The sequence below is a fragment of the Pseudochaenichthys georgianus genome, chromosome 8, assembly GCF_902827115.2.
Source record: "Pseudochaenichthys georgianus chromosome 8, fPseGeo1.2, whole genome shotgun sequence".
Taxonomy (NCBI): domain Eukaryota; kingdom Metazoa; phylum Chordata; class Actinopteri; order Perciformes; family Channichthyidae; genus Pseudochaenichthys; species Pseudochaenichthys georgianus.
The window spans coordinates 34,032,716-34,047,390 of record NC_047510.2 but is presented as its reverse complement, the minus strand read 5'-3'; the positions used below and the strand labels follow the sequence as shown (position 1 = coordinate 34,047,390).

Sequence of the window (14,675 nt, the reverse complement as noted above, 5' to 3'; positions counted from 1 at the left end):
CTCCACTGGTTGGGCCATGTTAACAATACTGTGTAACTGTCACGTTTGAAGGGACGAAATCGTGACATCTTCACGTCTACCAGCATGGTAAATCGTCAAATGTTCACGTCTTGCCGTGATACCGGGTTGAATCTGGATCAGCTCCATGGTACACCCGTATTTAGAGATGTGGGTACGAAGGAAAAGAGAGAGGGTTTTATTTTCTGACACGTTGTAAGTCTCCTTACACACCGGGGACAAATATTTATTTATAATATACATCAAAAAGTGCATTTCGCATAATAGGTCGCCTTAAACATTATAACACAATATTGACTGTCAAAGAACCAATAGGTTTTGCTTTTATTGAAGGAAGTATTATGCTCTTTTTCCCAGGAACATAGTCATGGTATTATCAATGTTATCATGAAACACCTAGAAGCTAGTAGGTATGATTCACTGCGACTGTACATTAAGATAATAATTGATCATTGCACGTCATTGATTCAGAGCACCACTACATTTCACACTTCAAAATAAAATGTAATTTCAAAGTTTCATTCACAATGTTGTGTCACTCTTGCTTTCCTAGGGCTTTGAATAACGGAACAGTACCTTTACAATGCAAACTTCTTTTAATGCTGCCTGTAGGACCTAAACTATTCTGATTTCAAAACTCACCATGTCTGTTGCACCATCTCTTACAATATCATCCCAGTAAACTGCATCGTTTCTGATTATGTGCTGAAAATCCTATAATAATTGTCAGATCTTTTGAATAAATAGCCCTGAAGAAATAAAGTGTACGGTTCCATGCATTGATTTAGATATTGGAGAATGACTCTGGCGCACCAGCACTGGCCGAGTTTGCAGCTTCTGACGTATGGTAGACGTCTGAAAGACAAATAACAAATTGTTAGTAGGGAAAATATATCTCAGTAAATGAAAAGAACTGCTCAATTTAAAATAAAAACTTGCATCTTCTTCCACGCAGTCGATGGAACAAGTTCAGTCCAGTGGAGGAAATGCCACCACTTGTACTCTAAAGTAGAAAACAAATGTTATATGGTATAAATAGGTGATATCTTTGGTATGTAATGGGTAGAAACATTATGAACAAGAAAAACTGCATACACTTTAAAATGACTTACTCTGGTTGTATTGGAGCCTGTGCTTGTTGTAGGTGATTTTCTTGCGAGGATAGAACGGATCTACAGGAAAATCAAATTCATCTCCATCAACTTATGTGCGATTTGGAAAGCATTCAGGAAGATTAACATTTGTAAACAACATTTTAGAGAAAATAAGCTTACTTGCTTTATAATTAGCATTAACACTCTAGTGAGCTTTAGAGGGGCTGCTAAGCATATTCGCACAGTAGGCTACATTGTCTCCAGCACTGCCCTGGGTTACACTTTGTTATCTGAACTCTTTCCAACCAATCCATTACAGAGAGAAGTATTTAACAAACATCCTCTATACACATGTAACAATTACCAGTTTACCTTAAAACAATGGATTGAAAAACAAAGCTTGAAGCAGTAAAAACAAGCTCCACCTATGCCGAACAACAACTGTAATAACATTGAGTTCTCTGAGGTTCTCTGGGTAGCATCAATGAATGTTTCACATTGGCAACATCTACGGCGTCACCTCATCAGAATACTTTTTGCAAGTCACGATTGGCTGGAATACAGCATGTCATCATTGTCAAGGAAGATAGAGACCCTCTGTTATGGCTTCACCAACCATTTGGTGTATTTTTAAGCTTTGAATTCTAGCTCTTAAGTGACAGGAAGATAGTTTTAGTGATTCTAAAATGGCGTGTGTGCTCCAGTGAAGCTGATGCACGCTAATCCTGTGCAATCCTTCATTCATAGCCCTTGAGACGGCATTACCTGTACGTTTTTTATTTGTTATATATATATCTATACTTTGAGTGCATTCTCGTAATTAGATTGCAGCCAGTTATATGGAGTGAGCAAGTTCATTTCACACATGTGTATATCAAGGGCTTAAAACTAGGCAGCCAGTATTTCCAAGATCCAAAGCTCTTCACTACGAAATGGTGGGCGAAAACATTCTTCCAGTAATTCTGTTAAAATTGGCAGGATTTGTTTTTCTTGTTCTCTTCACTTTGGATAATTGTTTTTCCATAAAAAGTAACGGCGTCAACACAGCCTGAGGTACAGGACATAAACCAGGTGGGCGGGGTCAATAGCCAGATTAGCTGATTAGCCGGCCTTCTATTTATTGTGTTGTGTACTCTTGCTTTGGCACTGGGCTTGCTGTAACATTGTAAATGTTCCTGCCGTTGGAAAGTTAAGGACTTATGATTCTTGATGTTTGGCTTTGTTAACAAAGTTGTCAACCTGCTAGTTTTTATCTTAAGTAATGCTAACATACCAAATGCACACTCAACGTTATGGAGTAAATTTCAATTCAAATCTTTAACTTGGGGCACTAAATCACAAAAGGTACAGAAATCTCTATCATTTTGTTTCAATGCTTCATGATAACCTCATTATGGAATATAAAATATGATAACAATAATGCTAAAACTGATATGACTAATCCTTTTTCATTACATGATATTAAGTTATAATCTGGTATTTGAACCTTCTGGCAGGTTAAAGGATTTGAATACTTCTACTACTACTATCAAAAGAGGAATCAATCATCTATCCACAATTGTTAGTTTAAAGACAACATACCTTTGAATCGAATAGTGTCCCAAACACTAAAATGAAGAAACCCTGAGGAAAATGAAATAACACGCATTTTTCTTTAACATCAAAGAAATTGACAAAGATAGGTATTATATAAAAATACTGCTATGTATGAACAAGTTGTTATTTTGTTATTTTTAATGGTTGCAAATACCTGTAGTGAATTGAAGAGTGCAAACACAATGTGGAGTCCTCTATTTGTCGAATCTAGCATGGTCCCCACTCCTAAAGACCAGGTCAGTCCAAATAAAGGAGTCAAAATGGCCACACACCTTAGAATGACCACCAGCGTGTGCCTTTCCTCTCTTTGCCTGGCGTCTCCCACGCCTCTTCTTAGCATTTTGAACAGGACCACGATTACGATAATGATGTTGATACAAACTATAGTTAAGGCAGGTATCACAAACGCCAACAGGGCCCTTGTTTGCTCCCAGTTAAGCCAACAAGCCTCTTTGTTCCTGATGTATCCTTCTCCTGGTGCTGTGGCGGCAACAGTAACAACAGCTATGATCAGAGGGCAGCCGTAGCCTAATGAGAAGCCAATAGCCAGCATGACTGCCTTGGACATGTGGGAGAAGACCATGACTGTCCGGTAAAATAGCAGAAGGCCTGAAACTAGCATCCAAAAGAACACCGCAAGGTAAAACAAGTGCATAAAAAATGTTGCTGTGCTGCAAGACTCAACTGGAACATTATAGTTATTCTTCTCCGGGTTTTCAGCTGGGTTGTCGGCAATGGAGGCACCAATGATAAAACAGATGTCAGCGATCAACAGAGAGAGGGCAGTGTTAATGATGGAAACATGACGCATGAAGGCAGTGCTATTTTTAGTTATGGCTTTCCAAACGTATCCTTCGATAATTAAACATATAACTAAACTTGCCAAAGAGATCCCAACTCCAACGTAGGTGATTATATCCAAGAGTTCTGCTAATTCTTTAGGGATACCAGTTGACATCAGAATTGAAAATGAGGTGAGATGGTCGCATCTGCAGGTTACTGTGTCATTTATATCGGAAATAAACTGACACCCCTCACTATCCCAACCACCCCTGTTGTCAAACAGTTTAAAGTTCCAGAAGACACACTGAGGATCTTGCGTCAGAGTCGTGTTTAACTTGGTGTAGCTTAAAGTAACGTTCGGAATCGTTTCATTTACTTTATTAGCACCACAGCTGCGTTGATGGCATTAACTGGGTCAGTGTTATTGGTGTTGAAGAGGCTGGTGTTAAAGCTGGAACTCCGTACTGGCATAACATTATTTAGGGTGAAGAAAGTAATAGTGGTGATTGAGGCATTGCTAAAGCCGGTGTTAGGAATGTCCAGGACAACGCTGGTGTTCAGATTTGCGGAGAACGAGATAAGGTCAGGGTCAAAGGTGCTTCTGTCGAAGAGGATTGCATCAGTCGCAAAGGTAAATGTCCCATTTATTTGACCGAGAGGAGTTCCATCGAACCCAGTAAATCAGAGCTTGCGTTGTTGCTTTCGTTTGCATTCAGAGCTGTCCAGGACTCTCTTGAATCCTCACCAATAATGACATCAACTGTTTGAAGGACATTCTGCAGATGAAGACAGATTTCATTGTGAGGTTACATCCGCATCAAAAAAATATACGTGAACTGCTCTATAAAAATCAGTCACATCGACTCCGATACACATTTTGAGTTATGTACATAACTAGAAAGAGGAGATTCTTAGCTTTCCGAAGATATACTTATTGTTTTAGTTTTGCAAATATTCAGCGAAATATCAGGATACTATTTTTTTTAAATGGCCTTCAAAGTTTGCTGAAAATAATTGTGTTTGTGTGTGTGTGAATTTTCCGAGGGGGGTAATGTATTTATTGTATAAATGTGATATATACTTTTCTAGCACCTCAGGCTATAATTATGTGTATTTTCTACATTCCTGTTCATGTGTCTTCTCGCAATTATCACTGGCCCCGTACATCTCCTAATCGCTATAACCAACCTGCTCTCGTCTATCCCACATGCTCCACTGACATCCAACATCTAGTTTCAGGCGGCCTGTGGAACTGCCAGTCAGCTGTTCCTAAGGCTGACTTCATCTCTGGCTACGCCTCCCTGCAGTCTCTGGATTTCCTTGCTCTCACTGAGACCTGGATTACTCCATCCAACACATCCACCCCAGCAGCTCTCTCCACAGCATATTCCTTCTCCCATACACCCAGACCCACTGGCAGAGGAGGGGGCACTGGTCTCCTGCTCTCTCCCAAATGGAGCTTTTCCCTCTTCAAGCTACCTAACTTCACTCCTTCCACCTTTGAATTCCATGCCGTCACAGTAACCCATCCTATACAATTAACCATTGTTGTTCTCTACCGTCCACCAGGCGCCTTGGGGGACTTCTTGGAGGACTTAGATCATCTCCTCTCACACATCCCTGAAACTGGCCCTCCCGCTGTACTTCTCGGACACTTCAACCTCCAGACAGGGAATATAGACGAACTAACATCTCTGTTAACCGCCTTTGCCTTCTCACTGTCTCCGTCCCCACCAACTCATAAAGCTGGCAATGTCCTTGATCTCATATTCTGAAGGAACTGCTCTACTTCGAACCTCTCTGTAAACCCGCTCCACACATCCGATCACTTCTTCATTTCATTCTCTCTAACCCTTTCCAAACATAACAAACTAATCTCTTCTCATCCTGCACCTGTCCGCCGTAACCTCCGTTCCCTCTCCCCCTCTACCTTTGCCTCATCGGTGCTCTCAGCCCTCCCTTCCTCTGACTCGTTCCAACTCCTGCCTCCAAACTCTGCTGCAGAAACTTTCCTCTCTACTCTCTCATCCTCTCTGGATTCGCTCTGTCCTCTCACATCTCGGCAGGCTCGTCAGTCCCCTCCTGCTCCCTGGCTAAATGACGCACTGCGTGCTAATAGAACCGTCCTTCGGGCAGCAGAGCGGAAACGGTGGAAATCCAAACACCGTGACGACCTCCTAACCTATCAGGCTCTCCTCTCCTCTTTCTCTGCTTCGATCTCTCAGGCAAAAAGCACTTTCTTTCAAGATAAGATCCAATCTTCCTATTCCAATCCCAAAAAACTATTTTCCATCTTCTTCACCCTCTTGGACCCCTCCAAAGCTCCTTCCCCCTCCTCCCTTCTGTCAAGCGACTTTGTTAACCACTTTGAAAAAAAGGTTGATGATATTCCCCCTTCTTTTTCTGACTCACCTTTACTCACCGCTGGGTCACCTGACCCTCCTTCCACCCACACACCAACCTCCTTTTCCCCTCTCTCGCCAAGTGAGGTTCTTACCCTCATTACCTCTGCCCGCCCTACCACCTGTCCTCTAGACCCGATCCCTTCAAACCTCCTTCAGACTATCGCTCCTGATATTCTACCGTTTCCCTCCCATTTAATCAACACTTCTCTAACTTCTGGTCACTTTCCAAACAGTCTCAAGGAGGCAGAGTAAACCCTCTCCTAAAGAAACCCACTCTCAACCCGTCTGATGTTATAAACTACAGGCCTGTCTCTCTACTCCCGTTCCTGTCTAAAACACTTGAACGCGCTGTCTTTAAACAACTCTCCTGCTATCTCCATCAGAACAACCTTCTGGATCTGCATCAGTCTGGTTTCAAGGCAGGTCACTCCACAGAAACTGCCCTCATTGCTGTCACTGAGGAACTGCACACTGCTAAAGCAGCATCCCTCTCCTCTGTCATCATCCTATTGGACCTGTCTGCTGCATTCGACACGGTGAACCATCAGATCCTCCTTCGCACTCTCCAAGAACTTGGAGTTTCAGGCTCTGCACTTTCCCTCCTCACCTCATACCTCAAAGACCGTACCTACAGGGTAACTTGGAGAGGGTCCGAGTCCGACCCTTGTCAATTAACTACAGGGGTCCCTCAGGGCTCTGTTCTTGTCCCCTCCTCTTCTCCCTGTACACAAACTTGCTCGGATCAGTCATTAGCCCGCATGGTTTTTCATACCACTGCTACGCTGACGACACCCAATTAATCCTGTCCTTTCCCCGCTCAGAGACCCAGGTCGTCGCACGCATCTCTGCTTGTCTAGCTGACATCTCTCAGTGGATGTCCACTCATCACCTCAAGCTCAACCTTGACAAGACTGAACTGCTTTTCCTTCCGGGAAAAGATTGTCCCACTCTTGACCTGACTATCAACATCGACACCTCTGTTGTTTCCCCGACCCAGACTGCAAGGAATCTGGGTGTGACCCTAGATAACAACCTGTCCTTCAATGCAAACATCGCTGCTACAACCCATGTTCCCACACCACTCCGCTCCTCCGCTCCCTTCACTGGCTTCCGGTAACTGCTAGAATTCACTTCAAAACACTGGTACTTGCGTACCATGCTGCGAATGGATCTGGCCCTTCCTACATCCAGGACATGGTTAAACTGTACACCCCAGCACGTGCACTCCGCTCTGCATCAGCCAAACGACTCGCTGCACCCTCGCTGCGAGGGGGACTCAAGTTCCCATCAGCAAAAACACGTGGGTTTGCTATCCTGGCTCCAAAATGGTGGAATGAGCTCCCCATTGACATCAGGACAGCAGAAAGCTTACACACCTTCCGGCGCAGACTGAAAACTCATCTCTTTCGACTCCACCTCGAGAGATAGAATTACTAACAAAGAACTGCTAACAGAGCACTTATATACTAATAAAGGACTGGCTTATCTAAAGCCAGTTGAGTAGCACTTGAAATACTTGGCTCTATGAAACCTGATGTACCTATATGATTCTGTTTTCTTCAAGGTGGTGTCTTCCTGGTCGAATGTACTTATTGTAAGTCGCTTTGGATAAAAGCGTCAGCTAAATGCAATGTAATGTAATGTAATGATATAAAAGATTGATATTCTGGAAGCCAAAACATTTTTTTTTACAATCAACCAAAACCCCAATTGCAATGCGCCGTTGGGACATCGGACTGGTTTCAATAGAGCAGTTCACATTTGTTGACATAAAATACATATCTAAACTAAGATAATGCTGATGGGACGGATTAACCTACCTCTATGACAGGTTGATTGACTACCAGAGTATCAATAAGTGCAATGTTGCCCAGGATTTCCACGATAGTTGATATGGTATTAGGTGACTGTGTTACATCATTCTTAATCACTTTGATCTCTTCACTTAGCTTCTCCACAAAACTTGGGACATCCTCCTCCTGCAACCCCTAAAGTAAATATTAAAAACACATACATTTATATAATAAGAGATTGTAAACCATGACAAATACAGAGATGTTTATTTTCTGGCAACAGCTGCACATTTTAAGCCACAAAAGTACAGAAGAGGCTTCCTAATATTTTATTGGTTTTTGTCTCATATATTTATTATGCATAGTTGGAGGAATCTGGGACTTAAGATGTTAATTGCCAAAACTACACTGTAGCTACTTTGCACATTACAATAAAGCCTTTGAATCTTTAGTCTACTTAATCTGAGCCACCACAGTTCTGACAAGTTTGTCCATCTTTGTTGAAAAAGTATTGATATTTATGTGAATCCTGAAATTGATGATTTACTAGAGGGGAGGCGTGTTACTTTTAAACAGTTACAGCTGATATGCAGTGGTGTAAAGTTAATAAGTACATACTCAAGTACGAATTACTGTACTTAATTACCATTTTGAGATACTATTCTTTACATTTGATGCTACTTTGTACTTGTACTTTTATTTGAGTATAATTTGCAATGCAGGACTTTTACTTGTAACATAGTATTCCTACACTGTGGTATTTCTAATTGTACTTAAGTACAAGATATGAGTACTTCTTCCCCCTCTGCTGATACGACCTATGATTGTGTGCTGCAGGAGGAGCCAGTAAAAATAATCATTTCACAACACATCTGGTCTGCATCTGTAACAGTCATTTTAGCCAAAGCATACACATAATGCATGATGCATACACACAAAATAACCTGCTCTATGACAAGACTCAAGTAAACAAGAGATATAGTGATGAACAATGATCCACGTCATTATTTAAAATGTAAGCCACAATAAGCACTTCTTCATGAATCCAGGAGTTTGCTCCTAGAATCTGTCAAAAAAAGGATCTGAAAAAAAAATTTTTATTTTCCCTAATTGGTTTTTGGTAGGGAAAATAAACGTTTGAAAGCAGAAGTCCAGGGCAAATAAGTGCAAGTCTCTTCCGTGCGCATGTCACAAAACGAGATGCATTGTGGGAAATGTAGTTTATGGGCAACCTGCTTCTGTAAAGTGGCATGTAACCGTATAATAAACGTATTATATTCTTTGCATGCTCTTGCGGGGCCGCATAAAATGAAGTCGAGGGCCGGATTTGGCCCCCGGGCCTTGAGTTTGACACCCCTGTGTTAAAGGGACCCTATAAATGCCCATTTTCAGGTGTATATCAGTATGTAGTGTTTCTACTGTGACATGTCTCCATGCTCTAATGTTCAAAAAGCTCTTATTTTTTTCTCATACTGCCTGTGCTGCAGCACCTCTTTGCAGCCCAGTTTGCTCTGCTGGCTGGCTCTGTTGTGATTGGTCAATCGCTTAGAGATGTCCCGCCCTTTAGCCTATCACGTACAATAGGCGCTTTCACACCGGAGTACTTTTACCCGTACTTTTCCCGTTTAGTTCCGTTAGTGCCTGGAATTTTGCGTTCACACCAAAAAGAGTATATTGGAGAGAACTGAAGAGAACTTTAGGATTTAGCCTTTGCAGACCATTTACATGCACCAAAACTAGATAACACATTAAAGGGAAACCCTCAAAAAGCATAATAGGGCTCCTTTAAAGATTAAAGAAGTGTTGCTGCAGAGCCACACTTTATATAAAAACAGTTAGTTACAATAAGTTACTGGACAGCAGAAGCCGTGATGGAATGTGCTGATGTTGGTCGAAAATGTGGGTCTTTTACAACAATACAAAATATTATAACAAATTAGCTTGGTACATATTTTCTCACGCGAATGTACTTCAGATGAAATAAAATAGATACTAAATGAAACTTCTCACAAGTTCAGTGGATTATCTTGAGCAACTGGTATTGATTTCTGCTGTTGAGTTGATTTATAAGAAACCTGACGTTTAGATTTCCTTCATGATTTGTTGAACAGATGGTGTCTCAGAGTTGACAGGTGTAGTTTGTTAGAAAGAAAATAGTTCCTGGATACAATTGTTGCACAACATGGAATATCTGGTTACGTAGAACTAGTGAACATAGGACCGTTTTTTGAATGACTTTATGGTATACTGTGTGTTTTATAGATTTAAAATGGAGATGAATTGTTATCCCCAGCTGATCACTTACCTCTGAAGAATCAAGCAACTCCTTGATTACTTTGATAACGCAAGTGTCCTCTACCAATATCCACTTTCCATTTTCACACTTCGCAATATTTTCCCCCACTTGACCTGGAGGACATTCTGTACTAGATTGTTCGCCTTCTCTTCCATCCCCATACTCATCATCTTCACATGTAAAAGCTTAGGAGATAAATAATAATCAATTAGTATTACTTACACAACATATTGGGGAAGAAGACTGCAAAGGAAAAGCATAGTCACTTTTGAAACATTGTACTTACATTCTTCGGAAATGCTCAATGTTGTTACCCGTCTATAATCGAGATCATCGACCTTACAAGTAAATGTTAGTGACGTTGGTTCACCGCAGGCTACTAGCGGGTATGCATATGTGCGACAGAATGAGGTTCCATTTTCAGTAACAACAGCATCTGCGAACATTTAACAGTGTTGTTAATAAAATAAACTGCTATTGGATGTGTGTTTTCAGTATGGTCGGATTGAGAAGTTTTCTGAAACATTTTTAAACTTACCGAGAGCAAGTGAGTCTTTAAACCACTTCACCTTAAAAGGGACTGCACACAACACTCAAGTGGTACTGTTTGTCCCTCCGTCCCCAGACATCTAACGGGTATGTGAGACTTTGATACTATGATGGGAGGTGGTTTGATATCATCTCCAATCACGTTCCTTTTTTGTTTGAACTGCAATACGTCGCCCATCAGAGTGCATTGGTAAAGTCCTGTGATTAAGATAATAAAAACAATGATTACATTGGTATGCTGTAAAAGAAAAAGTTAAAAGAATGATACCATTAGTATATTAAATAGTGAACATTCCAGTCCACGCAGCAAATTAATTTGTCTATTGGCATCAATAAAAAAAGCTGTTATTTTACTTATTTTTACTAGCTTTTGCTTACCAATATCCACCACAACATCAGCTTTCTCTATTGTTAGAACAGACGTTGTGTTAGAATTTGTTATTTTTCTCTTTCCAGTCCCCTCAATTACCCTTTCACGAAATGTCCACTCGACACTACTTATTTGTCCCACATTAATGCTGGGTTCGCACACCAGTCTCATGCGATTTCCATTATAAATTGTGGCGTTACTCCTTAATTCATCTTCACCTTTGGAGAAAGAAGAACACATCAGTTTTGTATTTATACAAGTTAAACCAAATGTAAATACCTACTAGCTATGTTGGACTTACTGTTGTACAATGCAGTGACAGAGCCAATGACAGGGGCAATAGTAGAGGTTACTGCTTTTGAAAATGCTTTATTTGCTTCAGCCAATTCTGCAGTTGTAACCTCTGTAGTCTCAACAACAAACCCTGTAAATATGCTTCCTTCTCTGTAAGAACAAACACAAAACAAAATGGTGGTGTCAAATGTGTACGGATGTCCTGCCTCCATATGTCTTAAATGCCAGAATTGCCATACCTGAATCCTGTCACAGAAACACCAATAAACCCTGTGATTCCTCCATACTCCGTGTTTAACTGTGGGAGAGATACGGTTCATAACATTACCAATTCAACTGAAAATACAAGTTACAATTTGATATGGTATTTATCAATGCACTTACCACTGCTTCCATGTTGTCTTTAAGATTGTTGTATTCAGCACTTGTTGGATCGTTCAATGCTTCTGTGAACGTCTCGTTTAATTGCACTGTCATTTCCAAATTGAACCCTGTTTATTTGAAAAGACAATAAAAACAAGATCAAACAATTCAGTTTGTTGTGATTTAAAGAATATACTAGCTAGACACGAGAAGAGAGGAAACAATTGTGAATCATATTTTAATTTGGTTTGCATGACTTGCAGATCAAGGGTATAAAACCCATGTCTCTATACAATGCAAATATCCTTTTCAGAAACAGTGTTGAGATGTCATGTGGAAGGTAGCAATTAAATAGCCTGACCTATATTCAAGCAGAACTGCAATTTATAATTCATCAATTAATTTTTGAATGAATGACATATACGTCCATTTACACCCTGAGGTCAAAGCCTTTTAAAAAATGAACCCTGTGCTGCATATTAAAGTAATATCATAATTTTAGACAAGCTTAGCTGTCAGCATATGTAGGCTGCAGGGATGTCACATGAATGTTATCATTCAGAAATATATTCAAAACCCACAGTGAAAAGTAGTTTAAAAGACTGTTGACATCAGAAAATAGTTTCTTTCAAGTCTTGGTGACCAAGGGGAAAAGATACAAATCTATATGTATTTACCAAAAAAAGGTAATGGAGCAGTCGTAGTTGTTACTGCAGGTGTATCCTTGGTAGCAGCAGCAGTAGTTGGTTTAGTTATTAGTATTGTAAAAATATTTAATTTCTTCAATTTCGTATGCTTAACTGTAATAAGTATGATCATCTGTAGAGGGAAATACCTTACGTGAAAGTGAATTACAGAAAAATGTCTACAAATAACAACCAGGGACGAGTTATCAAAACGCTTATTGCTAAAAACAGGTAATGATGGTGGTTGAAAGAGATGTTGGCGTTTGAAAGACTATTTTATAAAAGTGTGTTACTGTTGACAGTATGAGTCAAGTTATTATAGCCTTCATTACTTGCTTTAAGACATTTAAACTGCACCGAAAGTGTATCTCAAATACAATATACCATGGTGTGACTACATTGTTATAAGCAAGAAGTTCATTGGAAATATTCCTGGATTAGGTGAGATCAGTGTTAAGATGTGTTTTGGCAATAGATGTTGGGTCAATTAATCAATTCAATTTTATTTGATTCTGATTCTCTAACCAGGATTCCAAATATTCTGATTAAACTTGTTAAACATTTTAACACTTTTTTTGGATCTGAAAAAAGATAAATACAACTTGTACGTTCAGCTCTCCCATTAGGAGAGATGACTTAATAGTTTCACACAATATGTTTCCAGAAGGTTTTTGTCAATACAACATTTTGAATACATAAATACTGGACAAGCATTTAACATCACTGAAACTTAAAGACTGACTGAATTGTTTAAATAACAGCTTAATAATGATAATAATAAATCCTGAATATGTATCTTATGTAACAATTAGTATATTTCTCTTACCTGTTGTTGGAGACGTTGTGGTTGTTGGAGACGTTGTGGTTATTGGAGACGTTGTGGTTGTTGGAGACGTTGTGGTTGTTGGAGACTTTGTGGTTGTTGGAGACGTTGTGGTTGTTGGAGACTTTGTGGTTGTTGGAGACGTTGTGGTTGTTGGAGTGGTCACAACTTTTATAGCAGCCATTGTTGAGTCTGAAAAGACCATTTCATAATTTAGTTGGGAATACACACCTTAACAAGTCAAGTAGATCATTCGTACATTTAGGTTCAAGAGCAGGGACGAGCCTTAAAAACCGCAATGATCACCTGTGAACCCTACCAACACATCTGAGCACCATCTTGAACTACTCGACGACAGACTTGAATCATGCCCTCAAGCATTATCACAGTATTTGTGTCATTTCGCTATCCTTACCTCAGACTTTGATTCTGTCAAACTATCTGCTGGCTGACAGGTGCAGCAAAGGCAAGCGTATTGCCCTCCTTGGTTACATCAATTATGCCATTTGCAATTCCTAAAAAAGACCTTTCCCAGGAGCAGTCGTAGTTGTTACTGCCGGTGTAGCCTTGGTAGCAGCAGCAGTAGTTGGTTGAGTTATGAGTATTGTAAACATATTTTAATTTCTTCAATTTCGTATGCTTAAAGGTGGGGTAGGTAAGTTTGAGAAACCGGCTCGAGATACACTTTTTATATTCCATGGAATGCTCTTAACATCCCGATAGCAATGAATATCTGAAGTGCTTTGACAAAAAATCCATAAAAAAACGTCATCTCTGGAAGCCGTAGCGCTGTAAAAAGCATGACCAATCATCTGAGCCGGCCCGGCTAAAATAACTGGATGGCCTACCTGCCTGTCAGCCTTCCATATGTGCACAAACTTGGTTACATGTGTCTTTGGCAAGATTTGTTGTCTTGCAATTGCATCTCCTTCTTCTACGAGCTCTTTATCACCAAACCTGAGGATATGTGCTAGAAGCCATTCTTATAGCTGTTGTTCTTTGGTGGTCTAGGAAATCCATACTCAGCTCAACACCAGTTCACCAAAGCTTATAGTTAGGGCTGATTAGATTCAGCCCCTAGTTTTGCTGATATAGGCTTAGTTTGTCGGGGGACATCTTACTTCTTCCTTCTCTCTGTCTATACCCGTGTACACTCATGTTCCGATTAACCCAGCTTCCCCAAATGTCTTTCTTTTTGGTGTCTATATACGCTGGGATCCGGAGTCATGGATGATCCTGCGGTCCTGTGTCCTGGATCGCGAGCGCTGGATCTTGAGTCGTGGCTGTGGTCCTGGATCATAGGTCCTGGATGGATATCCTCGTGGATTCATCTTCCTATTATACACACATGCATTTCCAAACATTTGGACTACCTATGTTGCAAATGTATTATCTTTTCAATTTACACACGGCATCTATTGCACGTCTGTCCGTCCTGGGAGAGGGATCCCTCCTCTGTTGCTCTCCCTGAGGTTTCTCCCATTTTTCCCTTTAAACTGGGTTTTCTTTGGAAGTTTTTCCTTGTACGATGTGAGGGTCTAAGGACAGAGGGTGTCGTATTGTCATACTGATATTCTGTACACACTGTGAAGACCACTGAGACAA

At 40.4% G+C, this 14,675-nt stretch overlaps 1 protein-coding gene across 1 annotated transcript in view; it reads right to left on the bottom strand.

The window, feature by feature from the left end:
* Positions 1–330: 330 nt before the first annotated feature.
* LOC117450939 (adhesion G protein-coupled receptor F5-like) overlaps positions 331–14,675 on the bottom strand; it is a 30,607-nt gene continuing 16,262 nt past the window's right edge. The window contains 15 exon segments of the mRNA XM_071203915.1: positions 331–873; positions 958–1,021; positions 1,131–1,190; positions 2,694–2,735; positions 2,863–3,872; positions 3,875–4,144; positions 4,147–4,267; positions 7,717–7,884; positions 9,995–10,170; positions 10,272–10,421; positions 10,913–10,939; positions 11,033–11,122; positions 11,206–11,348; positions 13,074–13,262; positions 13,597–13,636. Of these exon segments, the coding sequence (XP_071060016.1) occupies positions 803–873; positions 958–1,021; positions 1,131–1,190; positions 2,694–2,735; positions 2,863–3,872; positions 3,875–4,144; positions 4,147–4,267; positions 7,717–7,884; positions 9,995–10,170; positions 10,272–10,421; positions 10,913–10,939; positions 11,033–11,122; positions 11,206–11,348; positions 13,074–13,262; positions 13,597–13,636 (2,621 nt within the window). The 3' untranslated portion in view covers positions 331–802.